General features: G+C 40.3%; 1 protein-coding gene across 3 annotated transcripts in view; it reads left to right on the top strand.

Annotated features, from left to right (window-relative positions):
- The window catches only part of ccser2a (coiled-coil serine-rich protein 2a), a 55,615-nt gene extending 40,582 nt beyond the window's left edge, over window positions 1–15,033 (top strand). The window contains exons 10-12 of one of the 3 annotated variants that reach the window (XM_061745844.1): window positions 2,984–3,068; window positions 6,394–6,433; window positions 9,014–9,204. In XM_061745844.1, coding sequence (XP_061601828.1) covers window positions 2,984–3,068; window positions 6,394–6,433; window positions 9,014–9,077 — 189 coding nt within the window. In that variant the 3' untranslated portion in view covers window positions 9,078–9,204. Of the gene's footprint in view, window positions 1–2,983; window positions 3,069–6,393; window positions 6,434–9,013 lie in introns of all 3 variants that reach the window. The other 2 variants (XM_061745845.1, XM_061745843.1) reach the window with 2 other exon arrangements.
- Window positions 15,034–15,605: the final 572 nt, after the last annotated feature.

Raw genomic sequence — 15,605 nt, forward strand, 5'->3', positions numbered from 1 at the left:
AACAATGAGTTTCAGGCGACTGGGGAGCCGACCTCCCTAATAAGCCCGATAAACAAACATTCAGATGAGCATCCTCGGTGAAACAACAGCAACACAAAAAGCACTGTTTCATCAGGGGCAGACAGAGAGGATATTTAGAGCTTACTATTCCTCCCTTCTCTGCCTTTTCAACATCCTCTTCATCTCCTCTTCTCCTCTTACAGCTCCCTTTAATGTCTTTATCACTGCTGCCCTGTCCTCTCAGATCCTGCCATTGTCTACACCCACGGTCTGTCTGCTAACTTGCATCACTGGGAAATCTCCCAAATGTGCACTCATTTACCCGACAGGTGACGATTAGATTACCAAAGCAACTGAAGTGAGTCACTGTGGTCAGAACTGAGTATTACCTACCCCCTGCTATATAAAGCTCAGTGTCATGTTTAAGGTGATCCACTGTGCCTTTTAAATTGTGTTGTTTTCTGATGAAACGGTTGCAGGATCAAAAGGAAAAACTTTACTTGACTTGACTCTTGTTGGACTCTCAAGTCTCACCATCCACTTCTAAGGACAGAAGTGCTTCATTAGAAAACTCTTGAGTGTTAGTGACACAATCGCTACCACCAATATGATCAAGGTTGTTATCCTTAATGAGATAATGTATATCATACACAATCAAAATTGAATTATCCCTTTATTTACTGTTTAGATCCTCGGATTAATGAAAAAGTGTAAAGCCCTCAACAAGCACCTATTTTGGTATTCACAAGCTATGACGGAGACAAATCCTTCCTGTTAAACCTGTTTTGATTACTCAAGTGATCCTGGTCTAATCTTTTTCAATTTACTGTCCAAACTGATATCTAAATTTACACAAGGGATTTGGTCATTGTGCTGAAAGGTTATTTTGTTTTGTTTTGAATATACTTAATATACTTAGGAAAATGTGAGTGCAACAATGCTGTTAAAATCTTGGAAAGCTTTGAACCGTGAGGCTTTTTACTTTTACATAGTGAACATCAGATTCAGATTTTAGTGGTTGTCATCTACTAAGGAGTTCAATATAAATGATTTATACTTAGTTTTTTGGGTTTTTTTTTACTTCAAATTTGGACGGCTACATTCTGAGCTCCATCCCTTTGACTGCATCTCTTCAGAATGTCCTTCCACTTCATTTGTGAGCTCTGCCAAGAGGGTTTACTGCAGGTTTGGCAAAGCTATCCACCCCGGTGCCAGGGCCATATGTCACCTCCTACTGCAAAGGCCCAGCTGCGAGGGTAGCAGTAAGGACGAAGACCCGTCTCACCTTTCTCTTAACGTGTCACATTTGATGAAAAGAACTGAGGCAGAAGAACTGCTACCATCAGAATCTCAGTGTTGATGCAGCAAATATAAAATATATTTGGATACAAACGATGGATCAAATAAGTTAAAAATGATTCGATTATATTTTCCCACTTTAAGTGCCACCGCCCTTTTCAGCCATTTGATTAAGAGCACAACAATGGAAACTTGAAAAAACAACCAATTGTCAGATTGAGCTGCTGCAGGGTTCTGATAAAGCTGCTAGATGGTTCCAGGTTTGTTTGTGGCTCTCCAACCCACCCTTTTGTTCACTTTTTCTTTTCTGCAAATGAAGCCTCAATGGGTGGTTTGTGCCAAGACCTCCTGCTGCAACAGTTGTTGGTGTTCACAGAGGGACATGGACTAAAGCAGATCAGGACAACTCATCCCTCCTGCCCACCCCTGGTGCAGTCACACCGGGAGAGCCCTGAAATAGCCTTAGCTGTACCTGCTGGGAAGTTCCAACTTTCCCCCTTTGCGTCTTCTTACCTTCTCCCTCTCCCTCTCTCTCTCTGTTTGTTTGTCTAATTTGGTCCCACTTTTTTCTATGTTGCAGTTCTGTTTGCAAGGTGCTCCCCTCCAAAGCTTTGGAAAAGTAATGTTTAATACATGTTCAGCAGCTTCAGTCCGTCTGTTTCTCTCTGCTCAGCACAATGGGCCAGCTTACTTTGGCTTCCTCAGTAAAAACCTTTGGAAATTGATAATGGGAGCAGTGCAGTTCTTGTCTTCAACATTTAGAGAATTCAAGCAGCTCTTTTTATGGTTGTCACTTGGTTACACCCAGGACATTACTTACTTGAAGACAAACTTCCCTAAATGAGAAGAGATTATGCGACTAGGGTCCCAATCTCCAGGCAGGTTTTTATGATTGTGCATTTGAATGTGAAGTCAGATACGTATTTCTTGGATTTTTGGAAGTTATTCAGAGCATTATACAGCCTGACCTGTAGGTGGACTTGCTGGGATGTCCACTCCTGGGAGGACTGACCACTGTCTTTAATGCTTTCCATTTGTGAATAATCTGTCCAGTTGGAGAATTGCGGACTCCAGTTTGTTTGGAAATGATCTTAAACTTTTCCCATATTGATAGACAGCAACAGTTGATGCATACCTGAAATACAGATGAGAATCCTGCCTAAAGTCCGGCTTTTACAGAGGTGATCACACTTTTAAATAATCAAGTACACTCAAGCAGCATGAGCTGCATCTTAACCTCTTAATTTATAAGGAAGCAGTTAGAATGAATTTAGATTTTCAAACACTGATTTTATATTTTAGCTTACTTTTTGTTACATAAATAACAGGAGTGTGTAATATATGAACTTGTTTCTCTGAGGATTTCTATAATATTCTTATTTTTAGGACTTTCCAGTCAAAAGAGGATGTATTATCCTTTTTCACGTTAGTACCTGTGACAATATGATGCATATCATTTTGTCAAAGTTGGGTATAATGGTATTTTTCATGAAATGGTACTAAATCGCTGCATGTGCAGATGTTTGCACGCATTCCTTCCCGTCTTTCTGTGCTGTGCATGTTGGGCTCTTCATACTGATTAACAACGCCTTCAGGCTTGAGTGTTACTCCTGTGTGAGCATGAGTTTGTGTCTGTTTGTTCTGGTATGTCATGTCTTTTGTCCTTTGTATTTTCTCTGCGTAGGGTGTGCTGCCCACCCCCTTGCTGTCCCCTTGGCAGGCACAACACCAAGGCTTGACCCGTACCAGCATGCCTCAGCGCAGACAGAGTGAGTCACTAACCTCATATGTAGCCTGTTCTTTGTCTTTCAATAATCTAACACACCCAGGGGTCTGTGATTAAACTTCACCATTTAATCTGTTTCCAGTGAAAAAGTCTTTAATACACAATCTCTGTTGCAGGTAACACAGCTGGCTTTTGACAAAGCTATTTGTGCATGTGCTTTTCGATTATGATTATTATTATTCATCTTTAAATCTTAACAACATGCAAAAATGGGTTATGGTTTGTTCATCAATTTGTCTTTTTACCTCCCCTTGTGACCACCTTTCTTTGGGTCTGCCCTCATGCAGAAACTACTCCCATTTAGTTCAGAAATTCAGTCAGAAATTAGTCATTTTTATCATCTTTCATTAAAAGATTTCCACATTTTACTCCTCTCATCGTAAAAATGATACGTAACTACTGCAATTTATTGTGGGGATAGTATCAAATCATAATAGCTGTGAATTATTCATCAGCAGATTGACGTTTTTGAAAAAAACAGGAGCTCAAAAGCAGTACCAGCGCAGTCTCTACAATGTCTTCTGTGTTGTTGTTTCCCACAAAATATTTTTTGTTTATGGTATTCAGACAAGGATGTCGGTAGAAGAGACAAGGACAAAGGATGACAGCGGGTGAATATATTCAAGAAAGCGCCAATTTGTTTCTTCCCACAGTAAAGAAAGAAACAAAGAAATGAACACATACCGTGTTCCTTTGCTGGGACCTGGCTTGGTATTGATAGGAAAGGTTTCAAAAATGCAGCATAGGTGTATTTTTCCAGTGTATTTCAAGTTATTCATCAGATGTCAGCTGCACATGGGGTTTTTATTTTATTTTTTTTTTTTTGTGTGAGTACAATCCAGACGTCAAGTGCATTAACATGCTGCTGGTCCGATTCAGCTTAATACTGAATGTCATCGTTGCCATCATTATTCATGAAAGCATTACGTGTGGGAGCAGCTGTGTGTGAGCTAGTTTTATAAAGCCCAAGTTATACCTGAAAAACACCACACTCTCAGATTGTGAGGAAGTTTCAGTTTCAGAGGACCGAAGCTTGAGGAAATCGGCAAGAAGTCAAGTGAGTCATTTATGTAGCACATTTAAACCAAAGTGCTACAAAGAAAAGAGCTAATTTGTGAAATATTTTGTAGATGATTCATGACATTAAAAGGTAGTTAAATCTATTGTATGAAAACCCCAAAAGTTAAAACATTGAAATGATAAAAAGTAATGAAAGGGGGACGAAACAGTCGAGTTGAAACAAAGCCAAGGAGAAAAGATGAGTCTCTTTAAAAAGTCCTAAAGTGGGCCCAGATCTTATTTGGGGCGAAGGACTGTTCCATAATTTAGGTGCAGCAAACCCAAAAGCTTGGTCGACCCTCATTTTCAATCTCATTCTATGCACTTCTAAAAGCAGTTGATTCGATGACCTTAATGCTCCGGCTGGAGCAGGAAGCTTTGAAATCTTTGAATAAAATTTTTAAATCAAACCCCACATTGAACTGGAAGCCAGTGACGAGAACGCGACACCCGTGTAATGTCGTGTAATGTGCTCCTTGCTCCTCTTGCACACGGTGCATGGATGAGGGTTCACGTTTCACTCTGTCCAGATCTTTGAGGAGGAAGTAGACCTTTTTACTTTAGAAATTATTGTCAGCTGAATGAAACTTGACCTGACAACAGATGAAATCTGTCTTCTCAAATTTAAAAGCATTATCAAGTTATATGCCAAGAGTCTTGACTGAGAAATGTAAATGGGTAGAGAGAGGGCCAAGAGTGCCAACCCAGCGGGACCAAACACGATGACCTCTGTCTCTCTTTCATTAAGTGTTATAAAATTTAAAGACTGTCTGGTTTTAATATCTTTTGGCCAATCAAGCAGGGGCTCCGGTGATCCCTTACTTTAAGTATAGGAATGGAACAAGACATTATATTTATTAAAAATAGATCCCAAGGGCAAATGTACAATGAAAAGAAAATGAAGAAGGAGTTTAAACTGTTTCTCCCCTTGATCATCAAGGGGGATATGAAATGACGGACTAATACAATATAATGGATGAGCTTGAAGTGGTCACAAAGATCCAGCTGGATTATCAGGAATAAAATACTGTATTTTACAGTGAGACATATTTCTAACTCAAACATCCTCCAACACTGCCTGGATCTTAGACTATACGGGCAAACACAGACTGCAGACAGAGCAGCAAAAGTAAAGGAGAAGGGATTTGAGTTTGTGTCCATATTGTCTGCGGAGAGTTCACTTGTGTTTCATGGCACGTCATCTGCTAAATTGCTTTGAGGCTAAAAACATAACAACCCCATGCATTCATGGTGATGTCAGCCATGCCACTCTCTCCGTGTAACATTTCAACTTTCCAACAAGTCAGCTCAAATTAAAAAAATAAGGAAAACTTCCTCAAATTGAAAAAGAAAAAGTGCGAGTAAAGCAGAAAACACACCGGAAGACGTCTGTTCGCCGTTATATTTACATACAAGATGAGAAACGGTAACTGGAAGGAAAACAATTGCCTTTTTGTCACAAGATAATCCCCTAATGCTCAAATCCCCCGCTGAGAGCTTTGACTGTAAACAAACCAGCAATGAGATCCTGCCAGTATAACATGTCTTTTTAGAACAGAAAATGGAGACAACAATGAAATGAAAGGAGGTTGTGTCTAATTACAGCTCCAAATCAGAAAAAGTTGAGACAATGTGGGGAGACAATGTCTCATGCAAGTAAAGATCTTCTTCCCCTTCTTTGTCTTTAAAGGGTCGACCTTTCATGGATACTACATTTATACCAAATCATCATTGATATCATCTTTGATTCTCTTTGATTCTCTCTTTCACCTTTTAAAAGTACTAAATTCACTCTGCGTTTTGGAACGTTTTACAGACCTGAAATGCAAAAACAAATATTTTTACAACTTAAATCAAATTGACATGAAAAAGACGTATGACATATGTTTGGGTCTAAGTGAATATAAGAATCGCTGCAGTGTCATCGCCCCCCTTCATTATTGTCGCATTGAATTATTCCTGATTGAATATCAGACATTGAAAATGCTTGTTGAGATCTGTTTTTTTTAGGTATACGTTTCCACCTAACTCGGGACTTGAAATGTATCCAAGCAATAAGTATCTCTCGCTTCTTTAGTGCCTTTTGTTTTGCAACTCTTTCTCTCTGCTGCATGTAATTTCACCAACTCTCCAATATCTTTAATCCCCTTCCTCTTCTTAACTACAGTCTGTCTCTGAAAAATCTGATTGAATCTGCCTCATTTTCTCTCCTCTACCTGTGGTTCCTCATGCATAATGCCGTTTGCAAGGAGTGGAGCACCTAGTGCAATACTTGACTGACGCAGCGTGGTACAGTAACCCTTTCCTTAACGTGACATGCTGCCCTCTGAGACCTACTTGCTGGCAATATGTGACACGACAGAAGCATGCCCTTCTTACATGCATTTGCATGCTTTTCTTTCGTTTTCAGCTTTGACTTTTTGTTTGTCTCTGGGATTTTGGTCTCTTTTTATTTGTGGGTAACAGTTTGAAATGACAAAGATACATTTTTTTCCGTTGCAATATGTTTTATAAAGTGGCACAAAGGAGCATTTGCAGTCTTTAGCACAGTGGGTCCCTGTATAGTTGTGGAATCGCTCTTGCTCATTTTTTCCTTTGGTCAATGCTTTGCTGAGCCTTTTAGTCACTTCAGGCATTATCTCCACTGGAGCTTTGTGAGCCAGCTTTATTATTTTTGATGTTTGACATTAAAGGGATACGCAGCTAGCAGAAAAGGTGACCGGTGCAACAGTTGAAACGTACTTTTGCCCATAGTTTTCTGATAATAGAGACAGGAAACCATGAGAACATTATTTCTATCAGTTTTAATTTCATTTCAGCATGAATAAAGACTCCTTTGTGCTGCTTTAAAACACATTTTCATGGCTATTCACAAGAAAATAATGTTTTTGTGCTTACTCTGTTTTGTGTTATGTTTTCAGTTTTTCCATCCTATCACAAACCTTTTGGAACTGTGCATGGAAACCCATCTGTGTGGATTAGTTTCACTAGATTTCAGTCGACCACCACAAATGACATTTGAACTCTAATCTTGGCTTGCAATGGTCTGCTGTCAAATTCATGGTCTCATCGCCTTCCTACACCCTGAAATCCTCTGTCCATCCATTCATGCTCTTGCCTTGTCATCTAATCACAAATCCGTTGTCACTTAGAAGGAAACTGGAGATGACGTTGATCGTAGTGGACTGTGACACCTTCCAGGTGCCACAAATTGGCATGTCGGGGAATTTGTGTTAACAGAATAGCTATCATTAGTAGCCAAGTTATATGCTCCATGTCAGATCAGTGTAGGGCTCAAAATGATTGCTGCAAATGGTTGGTATCACTTACAGACAGCTAAAGATGCAAATAATAATTACTGACTACAACACTTTAGGCATGCCATGTCCCCATCCCTGACTGGATTCCTCCAGCTACTAAGTGCAATCATTACAAACCTTGCAGTTAAAGGTTCCACATTACTAAATGGTATTAAGCATTTCAGTGCTCAATTCCTACAAACAACACCATCCAGATTGAAAAATAGTGCAAATTCTGTGTTCATCATGTTTCAGAATAAGAAGTAAAGGGACATAAGATCAGTTAATATTGTTTTAAACAATGCTCAATTCATCTTTATAGCTGCCTGACTTTACAGCAACCTTCTGAATCACGACAGGAATTAGATATAAACAATTTAAACTTAATGGGGTGCTCCTGGTTTATTGTAGAAAAATGTGTGCTAAGTGCATTTATAAGAGTCTTTAAATTGCAAACTTTTACTACAAAACCTGAATCAACAAACTGTCACTTAGAGGTGGACAGGCAGGCGCACGCATTGTGTCAGAGGACCAGAAGGTGGAGCTGTGGCCCTGGACAACCACTCGCACTGGCAGCACAAATGGCCAATGGCAGAAATAGACACGGCAACCTGAACAAGTACAGCTATATATTCTCATCCTCTGAGATCCCTCCACATCCCACTCGGAGGGGATGTTTGTGCCAATATTGAGATCAGGCTCATTAGCAGCTTTAGTTGGGTTCATGTGGTCCCGTTCTGTCCCGCTTTAAAGGACAGCACTTTTCAGATTTCTAATGCCAAAGCAAAAAGAACATTAATGACTATTAAAAACGATGCCAGGCAAATGTCACACTAAATAGCTAATGTTGGAAATATTAATCTTTTATAGACCTTCTGGGTCATATTGTAGTGTTATCTTATTACATTTTATATCAACATTTCTTTTAAGGGTTGAGCACATGCACATAATGGCAAGGATATGCCTGCTTTTTGATATGTACATCTAAACATAAACTAGGATATGCACACACACATGATGAAACACTCGAAGTCAAAAAAGTGTTGCAGTAAATAATGGACTTGTGTCCAAACTACTGCATAAAATATTACACACAGTAAAGTCATGCATGTGGTGGTGATTATGCTGTACTCATAAATGCCCCTCAGAGAATGACAACACCATGGTTGGTCTAAATGTCTTGTGGTTCAACAGCTCGACACGTTCTCACAAAGGCTGCAGGCATTGCAGCGCTCATTTTGCATGCGTTTTAAAGCCTCGGAACTACACAATGATGCAAAACCTCCAGTACATTTTAGACGAGAAAATAATTTCTCTGCTTGCTTTTAGAGCTGTGCCATTGACTCTCCTAAACTGGCAGTACTTCAGTGACTATCACTGTGAACAGGTTGTGGAAATAAAGCGTAAACAAGTGGAAAAACACCTCTTGATTTAGAATTTCATTCACAGCAGCAACATATTCAAAAGCAGACTTCATGGGGATCAAACACACTACATCCTTACATCCTTACTGTTCACTGATTTTCATTTTAGGTTATGTATTTTTCCTTTTTTTTCCTTTTTCTTGCAGCCTCAAGTACTACAGCCTTTCAACTCCTGTCTCAGCGAGCACCCCCACCAGGGAAGACCAGTAAAAACTCCCCCCACCGAGGACCACAGTGAGCTCACGAGGAGTAAATCAAAGCAACCGGCTCGTATTAATGATGACCGTCCTCCTGAAGCTCTTACGGCAGATGTGTCTTGGGTAGCAGGCCCTGACAAGCTGAGTCATCTACGCAGCACCAGCCTGCACCGCCCGCGTTCCAGCTCTCTACAGGGGATAACTGCCAAAGACAGTGGAGCGTCAGCATCACAGTCCGCAGCGCAGCGTGTGGGGCGAGCCCCTGCTGGGATACTGCACGACTCCGTCACTCCGAGACCTGCAAGTGCAACCTGTCCTCGCATGCTGCAGCCTCCTCGCCTTCACCACCGCGCATCTCTGCCTACACCCAAGCAAGGGCTCACTGCAGGTTTTTCTTTTCTGAAGCCACTTTGTTCCTCTGGGCCTTCAGCGAACCAGACCAAACAGCTGCCACCTCCATCTCGAGGCCTTCCCTGTTTCAACGCCGGACCCCAGGTGCAGGCTCAAAAACCGTGTCGATCCTCACTCCTTCAGCCTCTGAGAACATCACAGCCCAGCAGGGGTCCGCAGAGCTCCCTGGAGGAGCCTACCCAGGGGGAATCAAAGACCCCGGGTCAGCCCAAATTCTGATCCCTTCGAGTCACTCGTGTGTCACAAAGCCAAAGATTCCCTGAGGAGCTCCAATCCACCCATCAAAACTTTAAGCTGGAATCACTTTGTCATTGACATTCATTCTCTTCACCTCCTAGCCATAATAACTGTGGGATTGACTTAACTTTTGAGTGTCAAAAGAACAAACCTGAGCTCATTATCTAATATTGAACATTCAGGGATTGCTTCTCAGTGAGATTGGTTTCACGAGGGCTGTATAGTATTATGTCAGAATTGGCTACCACAATTTGTACACAGTTACAGTAATTTTAGCGGATCTGTCTGACCAACAGACCACAGTAATATATGATAGACTTCCGAGTGAGGGATATGATATAGGAGAAGCCAAATTTAAGTTTTGCACAAGTATGTGAATGCTGCAGATGGAAGAAAATTAGTTACTACGCAAAGAAGTAGTTATCTTTCGTAGTACCCTGATGACTGATGTCACGTCTAAGATCACTTGTCCTCAAACAGCTGTGACCTCTGACACACGAGTACATTAGCTTTCAAGCGTGATTGTGACCTCTGCCGTGTAATATCAGGCCCAGGAGGGGAAGAAAGTGAGAAAGAAATGGGGGGAAATAAAATGGTGGCGAGGAACTGAAAAGGTAATTCGTAAATATTCTCTGGAGCTTTCCACTTCCGGCATGAAAATATGTGCAAGTGTAAATATTTGTGTGTGTGTATCTTTTGTGTGAATGTACAAAATTAAGATGCACAGTGCAGTATAAAGGAGCAAAGAAGAAAAGCACTTCACACTGTACATATAACACTTCAGATGAGCTCTCTCCACCAGGTGTGGACATGCGAACCCTGCACGTATAAACAAAAGATTCAAGATTCTTTATTGTCATTGTTCATATTTCATAACAACGAAAGTACAGTCCCCAACCTACAGTATACACTGGTGGTGGGGATCTAAATTCATAACAACACACTCAAACACTTACCAATGCGAGGGTACAATGGAAACTTTTCTATGTTTAAATATTTAGAAAATGCTGAGTTTATTATTTTTGGGTTACTTTGTGGCCTTTTTTTAAAATTGCTATGAAGAGCACAAAAAAGAATAAGAGGAGACGACATGCTAGTTTTCTTTTTCCTTTTTTTTTATATCCAAGTCATTAAATTCCTAACTAAGGGGCAAACACAACACAAAAAAGCTGTTGATTTTGCAATTTGAAGGCGATGTAGTACATAAAAGCTATTCTTGGGTGTCCTTGTGTGTTTATAAAGTAAGAAATTACAAGGGAACCCCATTATTTCCATCCTTCAACGGTCACAAATGATGTCTCTGAGCAAGCCACGTATGGGCTACATCTTAAGGAGATTATGCTTCACACCATGGCAACCTGGAAATCAGAATCATTCGATCTTAAAGGTGTGGGGAAAAAAGCGTACAGCAGAGAGTGAGATTCAATAAAACTAGACATTTCCTAACCACATCTTCCTCCTTTTTATACAGCTCCCCTAAAATATGGATCATGCAGCTTATTTTTAAGTTACCTGGGTAAAATCAGGTCAAATTCATTTTGCAATTCCTCAGTTCTTTCTTCAGTTACATAAATTGCATATCTGGTAACAAGCACTTACTCTTTATAGAAAATAAATCAAACAAAGCTGATTGGTTTGCTTGTACATTGAATATAATGACTTAAAAAAAGAACATAATTTCCATTTTCAACTTCCTTTTCCTGACTGGCCCCAGATGGCTAACCCCCACACCCACCCACCCCACTTTCTGGGAAGAATAGACGATGCTTCTCTCTACAGTAGTTTCTAAATGGACATCTGGAGACGTTGATGTGCTCCTACTGGTCGCCCTTCTCACTCACTGAAGTCCCTAAGAAATCCATAGAGGCAAATTTAATGAGATTTGTCCTGTTTTTGTATTTAATTTTTGTATGATCCATATTTTTATATTTAATTTCTATGTAATCTATTGTGTTTTATTTCGTAAACTATGCACAACATTGTGGCCCAAAAATGACTAGCTAGTATTTTTGTACGTTGTGTCAATGGTATTTGAGAGTATATTTCCTGAGAAACTATTTAAAAACGGACACAAGTCATCCTCCCTTTATGGATGTGTACCAGTTTACCATCCAAAGATATATTTATTTATTCATATAGTATTATTTAAAATATTTCCACCAATAGTCATGCGTGCTGGTAGCTGATCAAGCCACTTGAGCGAACAGTTTAAAATGGACTGTGCTGCTTGGTGAGGGCTATGTCTCCCTACATTCTGTCTTACAGGAAACATCCACGTATATATAAGCAAATATGGCACTGTGCAAGTTGTTCATGAGGACTTGGAAAGCTACAAACACTGAAACAACTTGTGTTTGAATCAGCTAAAACAGCTGATGAATAAATGATTGTGCACACTTTGAACATGTGCATTCAAATCTTTAAAAAACAGTTCCCTTTTTACACCTTTACGCCAATACAAAGAAACTAGTTGGAAAAACAACACTAAGGAAAGAATCCGAAAAACAAGTATGCTGCCTCATTTAGGATGACATGATGGGAGAAAGCGAGCAAGTCAAACTTAGTCTATGAAAAGTTACACTTAAAGAAATATAGGAGTGTAGTTAGAAAACTTGTGTTGAAGAGGTATTCTTACGTTGCACACAGTCTTCATGAACTGACTTCTCCCTTCATCACCCACACATAGAAACAGCTAACAGGAATTCATTAAACTGGTGAAGCTGCTGCCTCGTGTTAATGTGTGCGTTACTTTGATATTGTTTTTTTTTTCAGTTTTTTTTCCCCCTGCTGTTCTTTCTCTCACTCACTTGCATGTCTCTTTGGAAAGATCAAAGGTGTTAGCGTAATATTTTCAGGTATGGAGCCTTTGGGGCTTTAGTGGCCTCTCTGTGGGAGTTTCGAAGAATTGTGTTTATCGCTCCTTTGCGGAGTCATTTTGCAGTCAAACGCCCCCGAAATGTCCCTGAATGGGGAGCAGCAGTGTGTTAAAAAGGCCTTCTGACAGCGACTCTGCTCACTTTTCTCTGACGCCGCGTGACCGCTTGCTGTACGCCTCTGGCCACGTCCGGTCTGCTGCATGCAATAATGCACCCTACGTAGACAAAGTGAGGCAGACGCACACGCACATCCAGCCATGCAAGCTATGTAGAAGCAGATGTGCAGGAACTCTGACAGAACTCAAAGAGACACGAAACGAAGGGGAAACGCACAGAGGTTCGCACATTTCCAGCTGTCACAGAGATGCACCTACATAAACACACAGACTTAGAATTTCTATGCAAAATTCATGAAGGTATGTTTGTGTTGTTTCATTCGCTCTTACAAAACGAGCTCTGCTGCCGGTGAAAAGGACGTACATCTCCTGTTTGCCCTGGAAATGGGTAGAGGCTTGTTTGTATTTGCGAGCGAGTATCCTCATGGCTGATAAAACACGTTTACCTGTTGGACGGCTCGACATTGTGCCAAACCAGCCAAGCAGTCCAAGCTGCTCAGTGAAGCCAAGAAAAGCTCATTTCTTTTAATGAAAATGGAAATGGAGACAGGAAGAGCACACAGAGGATGAGAAGGATGCACAGCAAGGGACAACAAAGTGGAGCAGGAGGAATGAGCTGAAGACAAGTGATGAAATAATGAAAGCGGCATTGATCAAGATAAGTTGTTTTTGGCAGACTTTGACAAACGTCTAAAAAATGTTGCAAAGCTGTTTATGTAAGACGAGCAGAAGAGAGAATCCACCGAGTGTTTGCTTGCTCGCGTAGTGGTCCAGAGAGTAGCCCGAACCCCTCACCTGTGTCACTCAATGATGTTCATTGTGTGTCCATTGTGTGCACATGTGTGTCTCCAGACAGCTTTGGCTGCCGGTCTTTCCTCTGCTAAGTGTGTGCGTTTGTGTGTGACAGGATGATGTGTGAGCACAGAGCAAAACCGGAGGCAGATCCATGCCAGGAAAACACAGGGCACTGTCACTCTGCTCTCCCTGTGCTGTATTCCCCATTTCCAAATCAATATCCCTGCTCAATTCAGCAGTCAAGCCAATCGGTCGAGCTAACTTTGCTCTAACAAAACCACAACTGGGTTGGAAACTCTCTGCAGCATCACGGATCAATTCCAATGCAGGGTATCGGTCTCACTTGATTTTGCACATAGACCTGTGTTACACAGAGGAAAATAGTTCCACACTGAGTGGACATCTTAAACGAGCAAAAACAAGACACAGGACATTTTTATTGTGCTGTTTTGTTTAATTTAACTAGTGCTGCACCATTCTTGGTGCCTGATGCTACAGTGGCTACACTGGAGCGATACAGTAGAGAGAAAGCAGAACAGTGAAGAAAGTTAGTCAAAATTCAGTTTCTCCATATTACAAATAAATCAAATAACTGGATGTAAAAGCAGTAATTAAAAATAAATGAAAAGAAGAGGACATGTTGGACTTTCAAGCACGACTTGAGACAAAAATCTACAAAATGTTAACTGTGCTTTGAGCTCATGGTTTCTCTATAAAAGATTTTGTGATGTCAACATAATGCTGATTACATTTTTTTTCCACTGCCCTCAATGTGCCCCCAAAAAAACGATGAAAGTAAATTGATTTTCACAATTTTCTGGAGTAGTTCTGGAGTATTTTCAATAGCAGATGTAGCAATACTACTCATACACCAATATCAAATTCACTTAGAGGGTTTTGGGGTTGTTTTTTTTGCTTGCCATGTTCCACACACTTACAGAATTACCAACTAGAAGCTTGCAGCGTTAGATGAAGCATCATATCATAACTGTTCATATTTCTTCCTATCCAAGGTTGCAGTACATAATGTCAAATGTCAGCTTTTATAAACATTTACTCCAAAACACTGTGCAATATTGTGTGAAAAAAACAACATAAGGGGATGTTACACTATATATTTAGGTAACCTCTTTGCAAATGAGAAAGCAAATATGGCTTTTTACAGATTCTGATCTGAGACACTTTAAATGGTTTTTTGTCGTACGTGAATGAAAATTGGATTTAGAAGCCATTTGGAGTTTGTCTGGATATACATAATCTATTTTGATTTCTTTGGAGCTTTGTCAGCTTTTGGTCCCACTGCTTCCGTATTATAAACACATCTCCGTTTCTGTAGGGGCCGACTGTGATAATCAGGAAGATGAAGCAGTAGCATAAGTAAAAGGTCACATGGAAGCTCAGTAGTCCTTATGCACAACAAAGAAATTCTGCTGATTGCAGCCCGAGATGAAAGAGAAGCATCATTCTCATTTTCTTCTGCTCTTTCTTGTCCGTCACTTGTATCACTGGAAATAAAGTATGATTGTGAAATTCATGAGTCTTTGGTCTAATGATTTGTTAAGAATTTATTCTTTTTTCTTTACTCATTATGACACATTATTAAAGAAGAACCACAAGTGTTAAACTTTTAAATTTAGGTCAGAAACTTTTAAGCATCCTTAGGTATTTTTGGTGTCTGCTATAAAGGTGGACGCCATCATTTAAAGAGGAGATCAGTGAGTACAGACAGGGAGACAGACTTGGTTATTACTTTTCCCTTTTTTCTTTTCATTTTTATCACTGACGGGTCAAATTAAGCTGAGTAGCATGACTCATCTTTATTCATTACAAGCCATGCAGCCTCTTTGCGTTGCGTATAGTCAATTTAACAAGGAACTACTTGCTTCAGAAACGATGGGTGGGTAGCAGCCTGCCAAATAGAAGATGGAGAGTGACACTGTCATTAATTTGGAAGAGTGGGACTCTGTTATCATATACTGGCCGATACAAGTTGAAGCTTTCGCTGTTGTTACACCAGACGGCTGCAACATGCACCATGTTTAGGAGAGTTTGTCAGGCTAAGTTTAAGAAAGATTAGTAAGAGGAAAAAATGTAAAACAATTCTTA

Source organism: Cololabis saira, chromosome 17, assembly GCF_033807715.1.
Source record: "Cololabis saira isolate AMF1-May2022 chromosome 17, fColSai1.1, whole genome shotgun sequence".
NCBI classification, from domain to species: Eukaryota; Metazoa; Chordata; class Actinopteri; order Beloniformes; family Belonidae; genus Cololabis; species Cololabis saira.